This window comes from Arachis hypogaea, chromosome 9, assembly GCF_003086295.3.
Source record: "Arachis hypogaea cultivar Tifrunner chromosome 9, arahy.Tifrunner.gnm2.J5K5, whole genome shotgun sequence".
Lineage (NCBI taxonomy): Eukaryota > Viridiplantae > Streptophyta > Magnoliopsida > Fabales > Fabaceae > Arachis > Arachis hypogaea.
Genome location: NC_092044.1, coordinates 113,341,582 through 113,365,681, shown reverse-complemented (window position 1 = coordinate 113,365,681; position 24,100 = coordinate 113,341,582). Strand labels below are relative to the sequence as shown.

The 24,100-nt window shown below is 33.7% G+C and overlaps 2 protein-coding genes across 2 annotated transcripts; both read left to right on the top strand.

Annotated features, from left to right (window-relative positions):
- The first annotated feature begins 724 nt into the window (after positions 1-724).
- LOC112712080 (adenylate isopentenyltransferase) lies at positions 725-2,627 on the top strand. The gene has a single exon (XM_025764870.3). The coding sequence runs from the start codon at positions 1,055-1,057 to the stop codon at positions 2,051-2,053; it is 999 nt and encodes a 332-aa protein (XP_025620655.1). The 5' UTR covers positions 725-1,054; the 3' UTR covers positions 2,054-2,627.
- A 13,966-nt stretch (positions 2,628-16,593) lies between these two features.
- Positions 16,594-19,300, top strand: LOC112709545 (protein FAR1-RELATED SEQUENCE 5-like). Its single transcript, XM_025761431.1, has 5 exons — positions 16,594-16,716; positions 17,569-17,628; positions 17,723-18,459; positions 18,555-18,955; positions 19,080-19,300. Exons 1-5 carry the CDS (start codon positions 16,594-16,596, stop codon positions 19,298-19,300), a joined length of 1,542 nt encoding a protein of 513 aa, XP_025617216.1.
- Positions 19,301-24,100: the final 4,800 nt, after the last annotated feature.

The following is a 24,100-nucleotide window of genomic DNA, read 5'->3' as shown; positions in this document are numbered from 1 at the left end:
TTATTTTAAGTGATATTGCATATTTACTTATTTATTAACAATACATAGAAGAATGAGATACATTAGTTCAAATGGTATAGTCTTTTAACATTAAAAAAAAAAAGTATAATTTTTCTATACTCATCTAATAGATCGCAAGTTCGAATATCTCTATTTTTAGTAAAAAAAATATAGGAAGAATTTCAAGTGTATCGAAAGTACCAATGTTCAAATTATTTTAACCGTTAATACGAATTATAAAAAATATATATAATATATATTAATTAAAACCAACGGTCGCAGTATACTTAAAATTTTTCAAAAATATATATATAGAAGGATGAGATACATTTAATTTTTAAAATATCACAAAATATAATTTAAAATTTCATATGGAACATCTAATCCCATTCCACTCAAGTAATATTAGTAAGGATAAAATTTTCAATTTGGGAAAATGTTTCTGTTAGTAAGAATCAAATTTCAAGCTTTTAGTTGGAATAAAAATTATATAATTGTAAATATAATAAATTAATAATAAAGGAGATATTTTTGAGATTTGATTTATATAAATTTTAAATTAATTTGTGGTGTAATTAAATAAAAAGAAATTAATAGTGTAAATTAATTAAATAGAGTAATTGAAGGGTATTATTTTTGACTCATTACATTGATCATGCAGTAGTGCGGGTGTTTAAATAGGGCGTGATTGGTAGTCCCTGAACAATCTGAGAGGACGAGTGAAGCAATTGAAAAGCTGGAAAGTGCAAAAACAAATTGTAGCAGCGAATAAGAGGCATCATATGATTGGATTTGGTGGTACATGTTTATTATCTGTCAAATGACAAAGCAAATGCAGTGTGTGTAGTAAGTAAGTAGTAGTGTGTGTTTTTCGCCCCGCTCCATCCCCTCCCTCCACTTCCAAATATTCATTCCACAACACCCACTCACTCACTACTCACTACTCACTGCTGTCTAACCGTCTACGCAAACACACGCACTTTCTGCATTTTTCTCTCTTCAAACCGCACACACATCACCCCATTCATTTTCTTTTTCTCTTTCTCCTTTTCCTATGAGACTCTCCCTCTTCTCACTCTTACCCCACCGCCATCCCAATATCATCACAACCACGCCCCGCTCCTCCCGCATGGACGCATCCTTCCACCGCCGCAAGGACAAGGTCGTCGTCATCGTCGGTGCCACCGGCTCAGGAAAATCCCGTCTCTCTCTCGACCTCGCCTCCCTCTCCTTCCCCTTCTCCGAACTCATCAACTCTGACAAAATGCAAGTCTACAACGGCCTCGAAATCACAACCAACAAGATCCCCATTCACGAGCGCAAAGGCGTCCCTCACCACCTCCTCGGCGACGTATCCCCTGCACACGGCGAGTTCTCCCCCTCCGACTTCCGCCGACGCGCCGGAGAAATCATCTCCGATATCACCTCCCGAAATAAGCTCCCCATAGTCGTTGGCGGCTCCAACTCCTTCGTCCACGCACTTCTGGTGGAACGATTCGACCCGGGGTTGAACGTGTTTGATGGGGACGCTGAGATATCGCCGGAGTTGAGGTACGAGTGCTGCTTCCTCTGGGTGGATATATCGTTCAATGTGTTGAGGGATTACTTGTTGAAGCGAGTGGACGACATGCTTGACTCAGGAATGGTGGAAGAGTTGGCTGAGTTCTTCGACCGCGACTCGCCCGATTTAGAACTCGAATCGGCCAGCCGAACCGGTTTGAGAAAAGCCATTGGGGTGCCTGAGTTCGACCGCTTTTTTAAATTGTACCCTCCTGGTTGCCACGATTCACTGCGGGCGGGTGCATACGAGAAAGCTGTGAGGGCCATAAAGGATAACACGTGTCAGCTGGCCAAGAGGCAGATACAAAAGATCCACCGGTTAAAAGCTGCCGGGTGGGACCTACGGAGGCTAGATGCCACGGAGGCGTTTCGGGTGCTCATGACGTCAGGGCGTGACGGCGGCGCCAACGGCGGAGATAGGTGGTCCGATGTGTGGGGGAGGGATGTGTTGGAACCAAGCGTGAAGATTGTGAGGCGCTTCTTGATGGAGTAGGTCTTCCAGCTAAATCCAGCTACTACTCTAACTCTCTTTCTTTTTTTTTTTTAATTTAATTTCATTGTGTTTATTTTACCACCAAAAAAGAGAGGGGAAAAAACAAGCTGACAAAATTGTTTGGGGGAGGGGGGATTGTACAAAAAAAAATGGAAATGGGTAAATGCGAGTTTGGATAAATTAGGTTGTGCTCTCGGGAGATTGGAGGAATGGGAAATGGCCATGGTGGTGACCATTGGCTACCAAATTTTGGTTTCTGTTCATGTGAGGTTCTACAGTTTTACTCAAGGCTGATTTTCGTGGCAACAATGTAAGAAAGAAAAAAAAATATATCGAGAATAGTACTACAGAAAAATGATGAGAATTTTTGTTAGCGTTAGATTTTTTATTTTTTATTTTCACCCTTTTCTCCTGGAGCTGGCTGGCGTTGTTGTTAATTATTAAAAGGAAAATATTGCAACCTGAAACTGTGAACGAATGTTTGTTGCTGTCGAAGTTATTCATGTGTTTCCCACTCTTGTTTGTTTGTTTTCTCTCACTCATATATTGGGCGTGGACGTTGAAATGATGAGCAAATCACATAACATAGGGAACTTTCTAACAGCAAGTAAGGCACATATTTATTTGTGTTTGGTATATACTAGTAATAACATTACAACATATAACTTATAACCAATAATAAATAAATGGGTACAAAAGATGAGAGGAGAATCTTATTGTGGAATCTGGATTAAGGTTTTAGGAGTTGGGGATGGCAGGCAACAAACACCCAAATTCTTTCCAACCCCACTTTTCATTCCTCCCCTCCAATTAACTAAAGGACAACCATGCGCTTTTCTCCTTTTTTCCTTTTCACCTTTTTTTTTCTTCTCATATTTAATTCTTTTGTTTAGGACGGAGTATGTACTACATTATCATTTATCAGGAGGCGAATGACTCTGATGAATTTGTCTTGGCTATGAAACAAATCCTGCTTCCTTTAGTTTTATTCTTTATGTGTAATCATTTCGCATTTACGCTCTCTCAAAATTTCTCAACTAATTGTTTGTTGTTTCCTTCAGCAACAAACCGCTTTTAATTAGATGAAAGGAATACTTGGTTGAGAGAGTGTTAAACCACGTAAATCTCAACAGTGGAACGATTTGTTTCCTTATTTTATGAGCTTTTGAAAGTTTGTTTATGACTTATTTAGCTTTATGTATCCTACCGTGGCCATTGAGAATCTTAATAAATGGACCCTGTTAATAAACCTACTAAGGTTCCTAACTATATATTTGTCTTGTCCGTTAAAGAATGATTGGAATTAGAAAAAATAGTTGTCTATAGATAGATGGCAGGTATAAATTGTGGATACTATTACCTTCTATTCATCTTATATAAACATAAATGCTACTTGTCCTTTTAAATTTAGTTTTTGATCAATCTATTTAAGAATTTATTATTATTTAATTAATTTAAATATCTACTTTTACGTATTAATTGTTCAAAAAATAAAAAAAGTTATTTGTTTTTTATTTTTTATTTTTTTAAAAATTGAATAATTGAATAAAGGACAATATTTAAAGAATATCTAGTTGCACTAATGTCTCATAAATTAGGTCTACAACTAAGTATACACATAATGCAACTCTTTTATTAATTATCCTTCTATTATTGTTTGACAAAATTATTCCGCTTTCGTTTTGTGCAATTATGAAGAAGGCCAATGACATTTTTATTTAGTCAATCCTCCATCAGCAGAGTAACAGCACAGATATATAATACTGCTATAAAATATCATATGATAATATATATCTTATCATAGAAGAAGTTCACATATAGTATATCTAATCTAAAATAATATTTTCCAAGGCTGCAGGAATCGGGTTTACAGAATGAAAATCGTGAAGCCACCTGAAATAATTTATTGTGTAATATAATATAATTCCTTGTATATCATGAATTATCAATCTGAATCAGCATCTCTTGTAGTATTATCACCTTAGCTTGACTTGTTACACAACAACTATCCAACAAGTGCGCCAATCGTAGCTAAGGAGGAAAGTCCTCAACTATCTCCCATAGGGTCGGAGCAAAATGCTGTTACATCAACCATAAATTAAAGAAGAAAATAATAATAATAATAATAATAACAACCTTTTTATATCAATTCTCACAATTCATGGCATCGAGATGTGAATAGGTCACTTGACAACCAAAAAGTTGGCAATGCTGCTAGGGTTTTAGGGTCTGCATATCAAGTTGAATATACCATAGTATCAGAGATTTATGATTTATATCGTTATTGTAACTCTGTTTTATTATTTGTCTTAACAACTTAACGAGCTCCGTATTGAAAGGAAGCTGTGTCTAAAAAGGTATTATGAAAAAATAAGGGAAAAACGGAAAGAAGAAAGAAAACTAGTAGTTAACTGTTGGAGTGGAGGTGATGTGGTGAGCTTGGTTCTCTTTCAGGGTGTCCTTTTAGATGATGTTGATGTGGTTGAGTTTGTTGGAAGCACAGGGGGAGGAGAGTAGCATTTCGTTTTCATAGAATTAAAGGCTACTAGGAAGGCATAGGTATATAGTGTTATGAGTGCAATGCAGTTGTCATGTAGTTGCTGCAAGCAACAATGCACAAGTCCCATGAATGCCACAATTTAATTTTGTGTTATATATATCCATCTTCATCCCCCACCCCACCCCGCAAGATTTTCGAAGCTCTCCATGTACCTGTTGGGGCCTGTGGGGGCCGACTCCCATACATGCTCTTTGCTCTCATTATCTTAGGGGAAAAGGGGTCCCCTGCATTTTCAAGGGAGCATGTTCTTTTTCCCCCTTCAGTTTTCGCATCACTTCCTATTTTTTTTTATTAGAATTTAATTTTGATGCACTGTACCACAATTCATTGTGTTTATTAATATATATTCACACAATTAACATAAAAAAATTAAAAACTACAAATTATTATTATTATTAATACAATATTTTGTAATTAAATATACGTATATTAAAACAGAGATCGAGACCGAGACCGAACTAAACTCAATTTTAGGGAAGGACCACAATTTAATTTCATAATATAAATAAAAATAAAATAAATATTTTAGAAGAGACTAAATTAAAATTTACATATAATTTATAAAAAAAAAATTTAAAATTTGGGAGGACCATTGCCCCCTATTTTTGTGAGAGGTTTCACCCTACATTAAAGTATATCTAAATTAAATTCTTTTGATATTGGAAAATATTATTTGTATTGTTTTTTTTATATATATTTTGTTTTAATATTAAAATAATTAATAAAAAACAAAAAATTATCTTTTACACCATAAAAAATATAAAATAAATAGATTAATATTATATAACTAGTAAAATTTATCGTTTTGTTAATATTTTACTAATTTTAAATTCTAAAAACTAAATTTTAAATTTTAATAGTATAAAAATAAAATATTAGTTCAAAATATTAATTAATATCGATAAAAATTATTAATCTTTTAATAATTTTCAAATAAAAATATATGAAAATAATATAATTTTTTTCCATGAAAATAGTGGTCAATTCTTCTCGAAAAGGAAGGGTGGCAAGAAATGACACACTCAGGATGGACCCCTCCTCTACTTTTGTTCAAGCATCTCTTTCCATCATAATAAATTTTCCTCACCAAACTACACATTCAAGATGCATTATACTCAACATAACAAAAGAATATCACATATAAGTATAACCTTCATTTATTATTTATTTTTCTATTTATTTCATAAGAAATATAATGAATTAATACTTTAATAGTATTCTAATAATGATTCGAAAACACAACATGCATTTAAAGAAATATATAAAGATTTAAGCTAGCATGAAGTTTTAAGTGGCAATAATATAAGCAAATTGATATTTCATATTTAAGTGAAGAGTCCTTAATTAGCTTGTTAGGTGCTAGTTGCTATTACTAAACACAAAGTTGCCTAGAGCATGCATGTTTCCCTTGTTCTTTGGTCCAACTAAGTAGAACAGTGTGGTTGTATTTTCATGATTACACGTTCTGCATCAGTTTTTAAGAATAGCTCTCCTAGTAGGCTGCATCAGCATCATCGTAATTATTATTCAAACGCGTCCTAGAAGAACCCAAATTTTTCTGACATGGATCATAGGTGGAAGCACATACATAAAGTAGTTTAGTTAGCTGTATGAGGAGGCAATTTGTCAAGCCATTATTTAATGTTACACTTACACTTAAACATAAGTGGGATGATGACAAAGCAAGGGGTTTATGTATGTCATGCCATTAATTTTAAGCAAATGGATCATTTTAATTTACAGCTTGTGGTCTCAAATGGAACATAATAATGGAAACGTTCAAAATTAATTGTGGCATGTGCTAGTAGACAAGCCAGGAAATTCTAGATTAGTACTGCTTTTCGATTCAGGACACTACTGCATTCCTCAGATTACCAAAAGTCCAAGATTAAGGTTAATCATAACATGTACTAGATTCTCTTGATTAATTAATCATAAATTGTTACAAGTTACAATTTTTTTCTATCAATTGGAAGTGTAATAAATAAATCTTTTTTTCCTTATAGTTTATGAAATATTTAGAATCAATTATAGGCTTCAATAATAAAATTAAAAGAAATATGTACCTTGACATCAAATACATCATCACATTTGGAGTCAAACATGATCTTAATTAGTTAATGGCATTGAATGGCACAGGGGAATTAAAGAATATGCCATTATCACATTCCGCACGCTAAAGGATAAATTGTATACTCCCTAGTTATGGATCGATAACTTAAAAAAATGTGTGTTCCGACTAGTATGAAATTATTAACACTAAACATTTTTAATGAGAGAATGTCTTGTAGTACAATGATTATAGTGACTGCTACTGGATGGTCACTATAGTTGAATGTTTTTAACCAAAATCTTGATGATGTTTCTCCCCCAATTTCCTTTTTCTTGAAGTAACCTTGCTTCAGGTTATTATTGGCACTAATTAGAATAAGGTCTCCTATGCACCCAAAAACCAAAAAGAAATACTATCATGTGCCAAAGAAGATAAACAAAACAAAATAATATGAGAATTGTCGTCATTAATCATTATCAATTTATCATGCATCTTACAAAAATTGTATTATATTGTTGCAATTTGGCGGAAGATTACAAGCAATCTAGTGCAACTTAACTATTCTATATTCGGACCAATAATAATAACTTTTATGTACACATATACATCTTAGGAGAGGATGTGAAACTCTTAAAAGAGAAAGTACAGAAAAATAACACTTCTTTTAAATAATGTATACAATAAGTTAAAAAATAAAAGTTAATTTTAATTTTAAAAATTAAATTTTTAATTAATTAAGTTTAATTATAATTTTAAATTTTTTTATTTTTGAATCATTACCGCTTTCTCACAATCCTGGACTATCGTTGCTGTTGTATTGTTATCCCGATAATTTTTGCAGTTGCTATTTCATTACTTGTTTTTTATCAATTAAATCGGATATTCATTTTATTATGTATGCGGATGGTTCTTTTTACTCTAAAGTAAATATTTATTTGGGTATACTATTGATATTTTACTTAATTTGCTTGATCTTACATGCACATGCTCTGCAGGATATTCATTAGAGATGTTTATTTATGTCATACCATTTGGATGAACAAAGCAAAGCGGCATGCAATGGAAGTGGCGAAGACACGATGCAATGACGTGGAAGCAAGGACAGAGATGCAACCTTGGAGTAGCGGCAGAACAAGGTCTCTGGCTCAGCAATAGTGCGACATCACAGGGGAGAAGAAGACGCGTAGCGGTAGCGTCGCTTGCAGGGAGAATAGCGCAGCGCAATGCATGGGAGAGGAGTAAGGGTGCGACGCATGGAAGAAGAAGGTGCAATGACAGCGTCGGTTGCAGGAAGCTCGGGGGGCACAATGCTGGGAAGAAGGTGTAGTGGCGGTGTGGCGCGTTGCTTCTTCAGACAATGGTAGTGGCGGTGAGGTGTATTGATGACGGTGCGACATGGATAGAAAGTGAAGTGGCTGGGTAAAAGGAGAGAAAGGTAGAAGGTCAGATACTAGAATTATGGTGGATAAATATGGTGAAATGTTTTTTGTTTTAACGAGTTTAGAATGTAGCTCATTATTTACGTTGTTCGCACCCATTGTCTACCTAGCAAAACTCATGTTAAAAGGTTTTTTATGTGGGAATCTCTTTATAATTAAGAAATTAGTTAGTTACCGGTGAGATTATTTTGTTCAGTTGAATATTTTAACCTAAAAGATTACTTTCATTTATTTTTAGATTACAAACTTATTTAAGTACTATTAAATTATTAAAGAATATATTCTTTAATGTATTTGATAAAATTTTAGTAGTAAAAGTAAAAATATTAAAAAATAAAAATATATATTAAAAATTTATAATTGATATTTTTTTTAAAAAAATTTACTTAACAAAATAATTTTAACTTAATAATTAAATAAAAATATTTTTATATTGTCATACTCAAACATAATTATTAAATAAAAAAATATTTTTATATAAAATATTTAAACATAAAATTATTTTTATTTTTTTAAAAAAATTTAATAAAATCACTTAAATTTTTTTTTATAAAAATTCACCCAAACAAATTTATATATCTCAAATTACAACCATATTAAATATATGCTAAAATTAGTCACCAAAATTATAATTATATTAAAATATAAAATATATATTAAAATAAGTTAAATAACATATATATAAAATACATAAATATATTGTGACTGATTTTAGTAGTTTCTCTTAATGTACAAATAATATTTCTACTTAAATTATTATGCAACTTATAAAACAAAGTTATAGTTGTAATTTGGCGAAAAATTACAAGAAATGTAGCACAATCCAAAGAATTTTATATGATATTAGTCAAAGTAACGAGACATGAAACCAGAGCATGTAGTGGCAATATTGCAATTTGCAGCATCTGAATGGCTGGCGACATATTGGCATGAGCTTCTTCCTAGCTGGTTCTCTATATTCACTCATTTTAATTATAGTGAAACACACTCACAAAAGGACTTAATTATTACTTATTAATCCTTAATTAATGATGACACACCCATTTGTTAATTGGCAGAATCAATTGAGATGAGATTCAAAGAAGTAGTAAATTGGCAACTTAATATATGTGAGAAAAAGAAGGAAATTAAATAGAATATTATGATATGATGTGGAGTGGAAGTATGTAGTATGTGATATAATGTCCGTGTCAGTCCTGGTTGGAAGTGAACATGCTGGTTTTAATGAGGCTGTCCTTCTAAGAATGTTACCGTGAAGAATTAAGTATTGATAAAGCAAACAATAAATCAATGGCAAAAAGAGTGGGGATGGGAGATCCAAGGAATAAAAGGACAAAAAAGAAATGCTTCGAAAAGAGAGAGTGGCCCTGCCCCCTGGCCTGGCCCCTGTGTATTCTGTTTCTGTGTTGAGCTTAATGGGCCAAGTGCACCAAACAGGAATATTATTTTATATATATTTGGACTCAGAAGAAGCAACACATGATGGGCAATTGTGTCAGGGAGAGAAGGGAGAGAGTGCGCGTGCGGCTTCTCTTGCGCATGATCCTATCACACACCCTACTATTTTTTTTTAGGTGGATACTCCCATGAAGATATTATAATTGTCTTCATGTGATGATTTTTCTTTTTGACCTTTAGATGATGGAGTGTAGGGTTAGATTTTGATATGTTATAAAAGTGTTGTTTTTATTTGAAGTGTGGCCAAATTAATAAATTACACTTTTATACAAAGCATCTTCATAAAAAGATGTTTTTTGCATCTTCATTTGAGTAGCTCCCTTTTTTTTATGCTTATGGACTTATGGGGCTGTGGGGGGCATGCCATTTCCATCGTTCTCTCTGGATTTTGGAGCACTACTTCTTCATAGAATGCCGTGTTTGCTTCACAATATCATCACTTTTATACACTTAACTTCCTTCTAATTTGTTCTTATACTATAAAATAACCACGTTTTAAACTATCTCTTTTTGTTAAGAGGTGCCAATGCAAATGCTGCCTTATTCTTTTGATCTACTTTAGCATTTTTGATATTGAATTTATGAGTTAATAGTTAAATTGGTTTTGAAAGATAAAATATTTTTTAAATTTGTTTCTAAAATATTTTTTAATTAAATTGATCTTTAAAAATTACGAATTAACTATATTTGTTCTTTAGTGACTCTATTAACAAATTTCGTCAACAATTAATTATACGAGAGTCCGAGATGTTAATTAATATTATTCATCATATTTAACATGTCTAATTGAACGTTGACTAGATATATTTATGAACATTTATTAATTTAGTCCACTTTTCTCAATTACATAACTATATTTTCAATATGACCTAAATTGATAGATTTTTATAAATATATTTTGTCAATGTCTAATTGAATGTTTTGTATTATGTATGCTATTAGTAAATATTCTACGTCATCCATCGTTGACAAAAATTATTAATGAAGAAAGACAAATATGATTAATTCATAATATTTAAAGGATCAATTTGATTGAAAAAAATTCTCAGAGACGAATTTAAAAGAGTAAAGTATCGTTTTTGTCCTTAACGTTTGGGGTAAGTCCTATTTGTGTCCCTAACGTTTAAATCGTCCTATTTGTATCCCTAACGTTTATAAAAGTAATTCAATGTTATCCTACTATCAATTATACTAACAAATCAGATTATATTTTTCAATTATTCTCACTTGGATGTGTTCATTCTCAATTAGGTCTCACTTAGATATGTTCGATTTTAATATTATACCCACTATTTGTGTTTAGATTCAATTATTTCCCTAGAAAAGTTAATTATGTAAATGTTGTAGAAATTAATTTCAACTTTCGATGAGCTATTTTTCGAAGTGGATCATCGATTCTATCCCAGACATTTGTATTCTAACTTCAAGAAGAGATTTTTAAAATTCAAACTAAAGCGTTCATGATGTGTAATTGACGGCAGGATAACATTGAATCACTTTTACAAACGTTAGGGATACAAATAAGACGATTTAAACGTTAGGGACACAAATAGGATTTACCCCAGATGTTAGGGACAAAAACGATACTTTACTCAATTTAAAAAATATCCTATTTTTCATGACTAATTTAACTATTAACTCTAAAATTTATTATTTTTTGTCAGTATTTTTAGTCATTAATCTAATATTTTTAGTCTAACAATCTAACAATATATTTTTAGTTTATATTTTTAAATATTGTTGACTAACTGTTAACTAAAAATAATAAACTCTATCTACCTATAGGATATATATATATATATATATATATATATATATATATATATATATCACCTCTTTATGTTTCCATTTTAACTTTAGAAAAACAACCATTTGTACCCATAAACTTTACGAACGCTGACAAAAGTACCCATTAAAGAAGGAAACTAATGTTGTATCCATCAAAGATGGATTCCGTACGACAAAAGTACCCAAATCCTAAATTTATGTCGACTTTTTAATAAAATTCCAGAATTATCCCTACCATTATCTTCAATCCCTCCTTTCTTCTTTCCTAAATATCAAACACCTCCATTGCCTAAAAACTCTAATCTCAATACCTAAAAATCCCAAATTACCATTTTTCTAACCCTAATCTCAATACCCTTTTCAACAAATTTTAACCCTCTCTTTATTCTTTTCATCAATTTTACCACCTCCTTCATCAACATCATCATCACCGCCACCGTCACCAACCGCCAGCCTCATCTTCCTCTTTCTCTACTGTCACAGCCATAAACAACAACAACTTCACTCTAACTTTTAATTTTACTTCTTATCATCACTTCTCCAATCTCAAATCCTATCAACACTCTATTACCGCCATTACCATCACCACCATTCCTCCATCACTTTCAATACAATGTCAGAAGGAAAAGCACCTTTGGATGCTAAAAATTGAAACTTTGACAAGATCGCTTTGGTGGGGTCGCATGTGAGCAACACATGAATCTTGCACATGATGGTGGTGATTTGGGAGAGTGAGAAAGTTCAATTTCATTAATTATATAATAAATTTGTAATTTGTACTGTTGTAAATATAGGACTTGTTTCCATGGAGTCCATGAGGTTGAAGTGGACCTAGGAGGAGTTGAATCGCACCAGAGGACCTTGCGCGCTGGATCTCGGTTTAGTCTCACTTTCGGAGCTTCTCCATCTACTGTTGCGTGGGAACAGATGGATTGCCTGGTTGCCTTGTTGTCGTCTTTGTCATCGTCAGCGTGAAAAAATGGCGGCAGTGGTGGTTAGTAGAGTAGTAGAGAATAAAAGGTGGTTAAGATAGTGGCAATGGAGGTGTTTGAGATTTGAGAAAGAAGAGAGGAAGGGTTGAAGATAAAGGATGAGGTAATTCTAGAATTTTATTAAAAAGTCAATATAAATTTAGGATTTGAGTACTTTTGTCGTACAAAATCCATCTTTGATGGATACAACATTAGTTTTCTTTTTTACTGGGTATTTTTGTTCGCATTCGTAAAGTTTATGAGTACAAATAGTTGTTTTTCCTTAACTTTAAAAACCACATGATTAGAGTTGTCTTATCGTAATGTTATAATATGTTACAATTTGAAATAAAATAAGAAAAATGTTAGGTGTAAATGCTTTTAATTAAAACGAATAAGAGTTTATTAGTGTTGGTTTAAATATAAAGTAAAAATAACAACAACAAAAAAATATTGATTACCTAATATTTATGATATGGAGAGTGTTAAGTAAATAATGATTATCTTAAACAATATAAATAATTACTAATCAAATATAAGTATATTATCCTCTAATTTAATACTATTCATTAAATTTATTTTTTTAACCCTATTAATTTACATTATTCAAAAATGTTATTATTTACCTATATTTTTCCTTATAAAATTTGAGACGAAATTCTCCCAATATACGCCACACCTGCTATATAGTTGATACTTGATAATATGCTATACCCCTACATATGATATTGAAGAAGACACGCCGAATGAATTTTAAATTATTTTCTTGAAGGATCAATTTTGTTCGTTAGTAGCTTCGGCTAGTTGGTGGCAGACATAGATGTTTCATGCCATCTCAGACCTTAGGAGAAATGGCGGAACTCTATAAACAATATATATAGGTTAAAAGTAGAAAAGTACTACTTAGAATAATTTTTATACAAAACAATAACGTAAAACAGCTTTAGTATACGAAATTTTTTCCTCTAAATTGGTTGTATAAATAATGAAATGAAAGTGTTTATTGTAGTGTATGGAGTCATTCTTACATCTTCTCACCGTCTTTTGGACATGTTACATCTTATCATTTAATAATACTTTTGGGCCGAGCCATAAGCTGAAGACCCCAATGACTAGTTGGACCACTATAAAAGTAACATGAGCCCAATAACAAAAAAGCTGCCTTCGATTATTTTCTTTTTATTAGGCTTCTGAAAATTAGTAGGACCGTAAACAGGCCTTACAGTTTTAACTTTCGAAGTCCATGACCAAAAATATCAACTTTCCAATTCAAAAAAGGGTTTAACTTTCACAAAATTTTATTAAATTATGCGAGACTAATCTAATAAAATAGGGAGTCACTAAGATAAAGACGTCTAAAACGTCTTTTTTTAAAGATGTTTTTCAATAATTAAAACTTAACATATATAATCGATTAAATCATGTTATTATTTTTGTCAAAATTAGACTAGACAAGTTGATTTAACCGAAAAAATGGTGAATCAAATCTTAAACTGGTATAAATTAATATTATTTTTTATAAAAAATAACTACAATACCCTTATTATAGAGAATAATTAAAATATTCTTATTATATATATTAATTTTAAAAATTCTAAATCCTAATTCTATGATAGAAAAATAAATGACTAAAATTTAGAATTCTCAAAATTAATATATATAATAGAAATATTTTAATCATTTTCTATAATAGGGTATTGTAGTCATTTTCTATAAAAAATAATATTAATTTAGACCAATTCAAGATTTAATTCACCAATTTTCAATCAAATCAATTTATTTAACTTAATTTTGATTATTAAAAAATATTTTTATAAAAAAATATTTTCAGCATTTTTATCTCAGTGATTCCGAATAAAATATCGTACTGAAAATATTTTAGGAGATACGTTTCATAGAATTGAGGCTAGTGTCATGCATAACATCAACAAGGGTTTAATATTTAATTATTATATAAAAAGAAGTTTTGCCTCAAATATCTCAATGAAAAATGTTAGAGACTAATTATTTTATTAGTCAGTGGTTAATCATTAATATTTATAAATATAAGTTAAAAATATATTGTTAGATTATTAGATTAAAAAAATTAAATTAATAATTAAAAAAATGACAAAAAAATAATAAATTCGACTGATTCTCGAACATTCCTCTATTTCAATTACATAACTTGGGGTCATTAAATTCAATATAATTCTCTTGGTTGACATCAAGACGAAGAAACGTATGTACGTACGTAGTATAATATATAACATACCAGTTCGTAGATGTTATATTGTTATGTCAAAATGGCAATTCAATACAGTATACTTGTTGAAATAGTGAGAAGTGTGAACTAAAACAAATATTAATTAATTAAAGATTGACCAAAAATATGAGATTAAGCTAAAAGGCTAAGCAAGCATTAAGTAATTAAGAAGAAAACCTGCAGTTGGTGGATATGATATATACGCTCGTCGCCAGAACCAACCACCATATAGCAGTCAACGCAGCAACAAAGTTTTATTTTTCTTTCATTTTTTTCAAAGCTGCTTTCTTGGCTCTTGCATCCCTGTGGAAATTCAACATTATTTGCAACTATATATCATCGGTTATTATAGTTTCTTTCTTCCTTTTTTTTAATATTTTTTGTCAATTATTGACCCCAGCATTTCTGCCCTTCAATTTATAAGTAACGAAATGTATGTGTATTTGCGCCTACAAACATTTTTTATAACTATATAAAAATTAGAAAATTAGGGATCTCGGAATTTGACTTTTAAGATGACATTGGCTAGCAGCCTAGCACATTAATAATTCAGAGTCAAAGCTCAACTTGAATTCATCCATGGAGGTTATTGCTGCACGTATGCAGATAGCGTTCAATAAAGAAAGTAATTTAACCCAGCCACCTGCATACTTGTAATTTGTAAATGCGATGTTGTCATAATTTAATTATATAAAGCACAAATACGTACCATGTCAGCTGCATTCTATTTTATTCATACAAAGAAAGTAAATAAGTGCTGCATTCGATTCTATATATAACTTAAATGACATAGGGTATGTTTGAATTTGTGTTGGAGAAGAGAGAAGTGCGTTTGAGTTCCTTAAACGCTTCATCTTTATGTTTGGCAACGTTTTTATCCTCTAAATGCATAAGTGATTTCTATCTTCAATCTACGTTTACCAAAAGTTATAAATTCTAACTTTTCCGTTTAGCTTTTCATGTTGGATTGTAATTTATGTTTTATATACCAATTATGTCCTTTATTATTCATATGTTTATTTTTTTATAATATTTTTTTCTAATAGTCTCTTATATATGCATATTATTGTTTTTTTTATAAAACTTCTATTTTTTTATATGAGTTCTTTTATTGTTATTATTTTTTTTTGTATGGAATATTTTTTTTATTTTGTATTATGATTCTATTAATTTTATTAGCATACTAAAAAATATTGAGAGTACTAAAAAAATATTAAAATTTATTTAAATATTTTAAATAAAATTATAAGATAACATAAAATAATTATTTAAATTCATGTCCTTTTCTATAATTTTTTATCTAAAAATAATTTTGAATAATGTAATCTAAACAATATTTAGTTTATTATAATTCATTTTAAATAAAAATTGTTAAATATAAATCACATTAATACTAATTCATTTTTGATCAAAATCAATTCTATACAAATTTTAGTTTACAAACAATAATCCAAACATACATATAGTCTCCTCATATTTATCTAAGAAGTTTCGAATCTTTGGTTAAAAAAAAGGGTAAGATTCAGTTAATAATAAAGACAATGCAAATATATAAAAAAAAAAGAAAAAGTCTAGGGAGCCAATGTGCTTGATGTACAATGCATACAATGGGGTAATTTTGAAATAAGAATTAAATTAATGGATAAATAATTAATTTTAAATTAATTCAAATTTAAAATTTGAAAAAAATAGGAATGGTAGCAGTTATAGAAGCACAACGTAGACCGCAGTTCAATAATACCGCTTCGTCTCCGTTATCTCCAGTTCTCAACGAAAACTACTCTCCCACCCGTCACTTACCGCCGTCGGATTCGACTATCACCATCGTCATAGGCCGCAAAGGCCTTCTTCCATCAACAGCAACACGCTCGTTGTTCGATCTACATTGGAACGTCAACCACGCGGACATCCAGCGTGTACAGCAAGAGAGAGCTTGTGGTTTCTGTGCTCCATGTCGACGTTGCAAGTAGAAGGGGTTTCAAGTGTGGTTGCTCTTCCAGCCCCGTCCCCCCACTGGAGTACATTAATGGAGTGCGTTGTGGCTGAACCAGTAGATTGTGTTCCATCTCTCGGCGGAAATGAGATTTCATCCAATCCAAATGAAAATATAGTTGAACCTCTCGTCGTCGATCATGTGCAAATGACTAAGGTGAGCATCGTTACGTACGAAACGCTTTTCAATGGATGGTCATTTCTATTTTACTGGGCATTTTGGAATCAATGCAAGTGGCTTGTTTAAGTGTATGTTGTTTATTGGTATTCAGATGCATGAACAACATGAATTAGGCAACGATGTTTAGGAAGTTTTTGACATATCATTATATTGTTATATGTATGTGAAATGTGGTTCTGGAAGAAAATATTTATATGTTGAAGAAGCTTATATGAAAACTCAATAAAATAATCTATACTCCCTCATAAATAAAATACAGGGGCATGTAGGCAATGCTAGTGCAAGAGGTATTAATTGAAATAGAGTTGTAGTCAATGGTATAATAGATATGGAGAATAAATTTTGATAATGAAAAGGAGGAATGCAGGAGTCATATATTGATGCTTTTATTGTATTTGCTTCCTGCACGTTAGTATTAGAAGATAGAGTTATCCATGATGCTCAACGTATGCATAAAGAAAGCATGTTCAGTTGAATAGGATTTGTAAAAATAGGCACCAGTGGCTGGGAAACAGAGGAAGGAACTATGTATAGGATTTGTACATGAGGCATGTTCAGTTGAATGCTATTCAGTGTTAATGTGAAATAGATTAGGTAGTAGTCACAATAATTGTATAATATTTCAAATGAATTAAATGATTCAATTACCATGAGTAGCATTTAGATGCCTTTGGTGTAAAGCCTATACTGGTTTGGTGGATGAAGTGATTTATAAATTTAGTTTGAAATTTTTTGTGCTAGTAAGTGAGGTTTCATGTACATGATGTTGAATATAAAGTGTTCCTTTTTTTTATTGTTGTAAGTTGTGTGTTTTTGTTTAAAGTGCAGGCCACGCAAATGTTGGATGTTACTGATGTTGGTGGTGATGAGATGGATATTTGGGACAAGGTTTGTATTTTAGTTGAAGTTTGTGCAGTCAGGATTCGCATTTTTTATGTCATAATTTATGGCTTTGTTTCTGTTTTTTTTATTTGATACGTAGTTGCCTAATCACGGTACCCTGGAGGAAGATGAAATACCAAGCGTCGGGATGCAGTTTGCGAAGTTGCAACTAGCTCATGATTTTTATGTTAGCTACGCCAAGAAAGTTGGATTTGCAACTAAGATAAGGACGACAACATTTGACAAGATCACGAAGGAACCCGTTAACCAGGCTATCCATTGTAATCGGGATCGCATCCGTGGGTCTCGTGTCAAAGCACCAACGCGCAAAAACCCGATTTCAGCCGCTGGGTGCAAGGCAAGAATATATGTGAAATTTGATAAGGAGAAGCAAGAGTGGCTTTTTTTCAAGGTTGAGTTGAGGCACACGTACCCTTGTTCGGCGAAGAAGGCATTGCACTACCGTGAGTATAGGCAGCTGAGCATGCATGCGAAGTACGTGATTCAGAATAATGATGAGGCTGGGATTCGACCAAACAAGACCTTCCTATCTTTGGCCAATGAAGCTGGGGGTCCGTGGAATCTGGGATTCTCAGAAAAGGATTTAAGAAACTATATTACAGCAAGGCTCCGAACAAGCAACGCAAATGCGGATGTTAGGGAGATGATGAACTATTTCATGAGAATGAAAGACATCAATCTGAATTTCTTCTATGCAGTGCAATTGGACGATGACTGTAGATTTAGGAGTGCAGTTTGGGTTGATGCAAGGTGCAGGGCTTCCTATGAATACTATGGAGACGTTGTGTCACTCGATAGCACTTACAGTACGAACAGGTAACAGTGTTGTAATTGGTTTTATACGTTTTGGTAATTTTTTTCCCACGTGGTTGTGACTGAGAATTCATAATGGCATATGGTTATCTGTGTAGGCATGGGTTACCTTTTGCGTCGTTCGTCGGTGTCAACCACCATGGGAAGTCAACCCTCCTTGGATGTGTGCTGTTGGGAAACGAGGAAATTCCGAGTTATGAGTGGGTTTTTACCCAATGGTTGACGTGCATGGGAACAGCTCCACAGTGCATCATTACTGATCAATGCAGATCCATGTTTGGTGCGATTAGAAAGGCGTTACCCAACACACGTCACCGTTGGTGCATATGGCACATCATGAAGAAGTTTCCTCAGAAGCTTGGGGGTTATCATCGGTATGGAGAGTTATATGCCGACCTCAGGAAAATTGTTTTTAACTCTCGGACGGAGGAGTCATTTGAGAGAAAATGGTTTGAATTTATGGAGGAGTACAATTTACATGACAACACATGGCTATCAGGTTTGTAGTTTTTCAATTACGTTACGCTTTCCAATTCATAATAATGCGGTAGCTGGCTTTATTTGTTTTGTAACAAGGAGTTCAGTGAAAGGTTTTTGATATAGAAACTGTGTGTTATTTGTAGATCTTTATGATGATCGACGCATGTGGGTGCCTATATTTTTCAAGGGTGAATTTTGGGCTGCCATGAGGAGTACGCAAAGGAGTGAGAGCATGCACGCATTCTATGATGGAATCTTACACAGCAATACTAGCTTGGTCCAATTTGTTCACGAATACGACAATGTGCTTGGATCCAAGGAGCAGAGGGAATTGGAGGATGATGCAGTAGACTCCAGGGGGTAATACCTTGTGCAACGAGCTCACCTATGGAGAAACAATTTCAGCAGGAGTACACTACTAGCATGTTTAGGGATGTTCAAGTTGAGTTTGTGAAGAAGGCTGATTGCAGAGCATCTGTAGTTAATGAAGACTAGCCAGTGGTATGCATGAAGGTAGAAAAGGAAAAATTAGTACATGATACTATGATTTGTGATTCGTATGTTGTCCACTTTGACCGCTCCACACAAGAGGTTCGTTGTGACTGCAATCTTTTTGAGAGTTCAGGTGTGTTGTGCTGTCACTGTCTTGAAGTTTTTCACTCGTTTAAAGTGTATAAAGTACCTAGCTGCTATGTTCTCCCTTGTTGGAGCAAGAATATAAAGCGCAAGCATACTTATATCAAGAGCAGTCATGACGTCAGTCGGTCAGATGTGAGTCATGATGCATTCAAGGGACTATGTGCACACTTTTACAACATTGCGCAAGAGTTTGTAAATGATGACGATGAAACAGCATTGCTGCATGCTGCTTTAGAAGAAACAAGGGCCAAGCTGAGCGAGCACCGTGCTAAGAAGAGGTCTGTGAGCGTGGTGGAGAACCATAGGAGTATTGGCTCACAACATTCGAATGTTCTCGGTGTTGTCGACATCCAAGCACCACTGTTGGTCACTACAAAGGGCCGGCCAAAGAGTAAGAGACTCGGAGCAACCCTTGAGAAGTCCTTAAACAAATCTAGTCGGAGGAAAAACAAGAATGCTTCCCGGGTACAATCCTTGTGTCAATATGACTTGAATTATTAATTTTGAAATTATACTATGCTATTGGTTCAATATTGTTATTTTTGGGTCGTTTAGCAGGTGGTTCGGTCAAATACTTATCAGGATACAAACACTGGTGATCCTATTGCCCGGACTGTGCCTGAACAAGTGGGGAGCTTCATGTCTTTGCTAAGCCCGTTTGACAAAAGTTAGAATATGGGGGACATGAGTGTGCGTGTGTTTATTTTTCATCTTCATGTACATATTATTCCGGATGGCATTCATGTACCATGGGCAACAGATGACGTGGGTAGTATTATGTTATGAATATTGATTTTACGGGGTTGAATGAAGTTGTTACAAGAATCTATTCATGATTTACCGCAATATACAAGTCACATTTGCTGCAAATAAACCAATTTAACATGTTGCATTCTTTTTGACTTCTAATTAGTGTGATAACTTCGATGTAAGAATCAATACCGAAATCACATGTTTATTCAAGGCTTTCCACGTATACTTGTTTTGTAATATGTAACATGCATGTGTGAGATCAGTTTCAAGCATTTTCCATTGAATGTTCAATTCAATGGGATGTCAGATGTTTATAATTCTTAGTATCACTGAATGTTTATTCTGTATTATTTATGTGAATTTTCGTTTTTATTTTAGTGTTATTCGTAATCCGGATGTTCGAACATGTAAGACAGCGCATGGTTACTTCTTATATGCAGATGGTAATATAAGATTTGCACGCCTTATTATGTGTAATGTTATACCAAAATTTTGCACTGGATGGTCATTTTCATAGGAACGCGGATGTTCAACCTTACTGTTAACTGAATGGATTTTTTAAAGAACTAGGATTTCTATGCCGTGCTATTTTCACCTGGATGTTCATATCAGTAGGAAAGTGGATGTTCAACCCTACTCTTAACTGAATAGTTACTTTTAGGAACTAGCATTTCTCTGCCGAGCTATATTCACCTGGATGTTCATTTAAATATGAAAGTGGATGATCAACCCTGTTCTTAACTGAATGGTTATTTTCAAAGTACTTAGAGAACCAACCATGTACATCAAATATCTTATATCAAGAGTCTAACAGCAAAAGACAATATACATCTAAGCCAAAAAATCAAAATAAATTAATAAAAATGGCTATGTTCTTAAGACTATGTTCAACTATTGACCACTTCGTTTTCGGTTTTTTTTTCATAGGTTATTCCCCGACCCGTTTCATTAATGTCCTTGTACTGGGTGCCGTAAATGGTGATTCGACCTCCTTTTTCTTGTGTCTTCCAGGGTTCCGGCGAGCAGATTTCTCATTTTCCTCCAACAAGGTTCGCACCTGTCCTATTCTCTCATTGTGCGCTCCCATCACAATGTCCAGCATTAACTGACCTCTCAAAGCTAGAAGCATATCCTGTGGGTATTTACATGATGAGGATAGTGATTGAATTTTGCAAGAAACATTAACTGGAATTAAAAATTTGTAAATGAGAGATAGAATAACTTACATCATCATATTCATGTAGTCTACAATCTTCAGTCCATAACTCCATGAATTTAATTACAAAGATGCAACAATCCCAGCTATGTAAATAACGAGGGTACAATCAGTGTGATATTAATGTCAAAGCAATTGCTAAAGCATGAAGTTGCTAGGTGCGGCGATTACTAATACTTACCCATTGGGTTGCACGGGGACAGATGCATATGCAATAGTTGGGCCATTCAAAGTATGCTTGTAAGTTGGGATAGCCACCTTGGACATGTCTTCAAGCAATCGACCCTAAAAAAAAATCAACAATACTGTGTTAATTGTTGAAGTTATTTAGCGCTGAATTCGAAAAAGTCACACACTTGGGGTTCTAATTACCACATATGCATCTAGTTTCCTCCTTTCATCAGTAGGTTCCTTACATTTCAGACTATCAAGAACCAACACCCGTTTTTCCGCCACATTAAAAGCATACAGCCACCAGTGTCCTTTCCAACACATTGGAATAAACCACTGCAGGAAGAAAGCACAAATAACAATTCATGCAAATATTTAATTCATGGATTAAGATGCACAACAAACATGTCATAAAATTCACAGGTTGGTTCAAACTTTACCACTATTGGTTAAATGACTTAGCATTGTAACTTTCATATATAAGATGTACGGATGAATAGGTGCATGCAGAATACAAACGAGAGAGCCTTTAAAAATTCTCAGAATTTCCATCAGTTTAGGAAGAATAAGTAAACCGGAGAAATAAGTTATTATCCTAAAAAAGGTAACCACGTGTAAAAAAAAAAAGAATAATGTCTAACCCAATTTCTTTTTGATGCTTCCACTCTGTCAAAGAATCTGTTGTCGTCTCTGAAATTCGGACCAAATCCATCATACACTGGAACTGGCCCATTCTGGAATGCATCCAACTTATGCTGTGTTATCACCGTTTCCTGTTGGCAAAGAAGTATCCAGTGATGCTATAGCTATTAGGAGAATTCGTAAAAATTACAATCTTCATACCAATATTCCTGGAGACACGCAATAGAATCACATTTGAAGCACGTCACCGGAGCATCGTTAAACGTGTTGCACATCCATTGAATAATCTGCGTGGAAAAGGTAATTACACATGAAATCCAGCTAAGAAACAAATTAACTGAAAATACAGCATGACTTTTAAGAACTTACGTTGTCACTGACCCAACCGCGTGCTTTCAGAGTCCACAAATCCAACCTTGACAGCTTAAGATACGACCTACCTTCATAGGTTGCCAATGGTATGTGTTTGTCAAGGCGAGAGTTCAGAATCCAGTGCCGGACCATTTCCTCCTTCTTCTCGCCTAACTTCACACCCTTAAGGTTCGGATGGACCGTTATGAGGGGGGGTGTGGCTGGTGAATTCTCTAGCTGTGTCAAGCCAAGCGAAAAGCTAGGCCTACCGGGACTCGGAGTGCGATAGCGTGACTTGTTAGCCACGACCACTTGAAGGGGTTCAACATTAATTGGACTTGTGTTCCCACCTTGTTCAACCTTTCCCAATAATTCCTCAACTTCTTCACTCTGCATGAAGTTCACGTCGAATTCTCTGCAATGAATACAACTATATTTACAAAACACATGTAGGAAGCATCGAAATCATAGTAAAATTAAGGCATGTAATTTTGATCCAGACAACAGGTTGTCAGCGGAAATAATCAATGTCAATTATGTGGAATATGTTACACCTAATTGAAGACGTGTTTCTAGTTTAATTTCATTACAACTACATAATTTTACCTACTACGGTTTAACGCGATTAGTTAATACGTTGGAAAAAAAGATAACTGAGGGGACTAAATAAGTTGACTTGTATAGAACTTGCCTGTCAAAATCGTAATCAAGAACTTCCACATCTGCTGAAGGGGGTATAATTGGCCCCGGATTATGTGCAGGAAAAGCATTGTCTTGCTCATTTACGTTCACACCATTTGGGTTCAAGTCGTCTTGGAAGAGTCGGCGTCTTATTTGAGCAATGGGCACATCATCGTCTTCATCGGATTCTGAAGGTTCAACATGTCTCTCGGTGCAACTTGGGCCTTCATGAGCTGCTGTGCTGTTGTCGCGGGATCTGCCCCTGATGATTGGCAACTTTATACGCGTGCCTGTCGGCCCTCCTGGTTTGTGAACGAGCTACGTAAGTAATTGACACATGTAATAGAGACACCAGGATGGTATGCAAACAAAAGTTTATGTAACATTTCTTTCGAGATAACAGATTACATCGTCATGTCTATAACTACCATTATTATAAACACAATGTACTAAACTAAAGATCTATGAAAGACATTACCTTGTGCGCCTCTCTTTTCTTCGGTGCCCTCCGTTGGCTTTGTTTAGTGGAGATTGATTCGTTGATCCCTCTCTTCCTATCTCCGATGCAACCCTTCTCACCATTTGGGTTTAAGTTGTCTTGGAAGAGTCGGCGTCTTCTTTGAGCAATGGGCACATCATCATCTTCATCGGATTCTGAAGGTTCAACATGTCTCTCAGTGCAACTTGGGCATTCACGAGATGTTGTGCTGT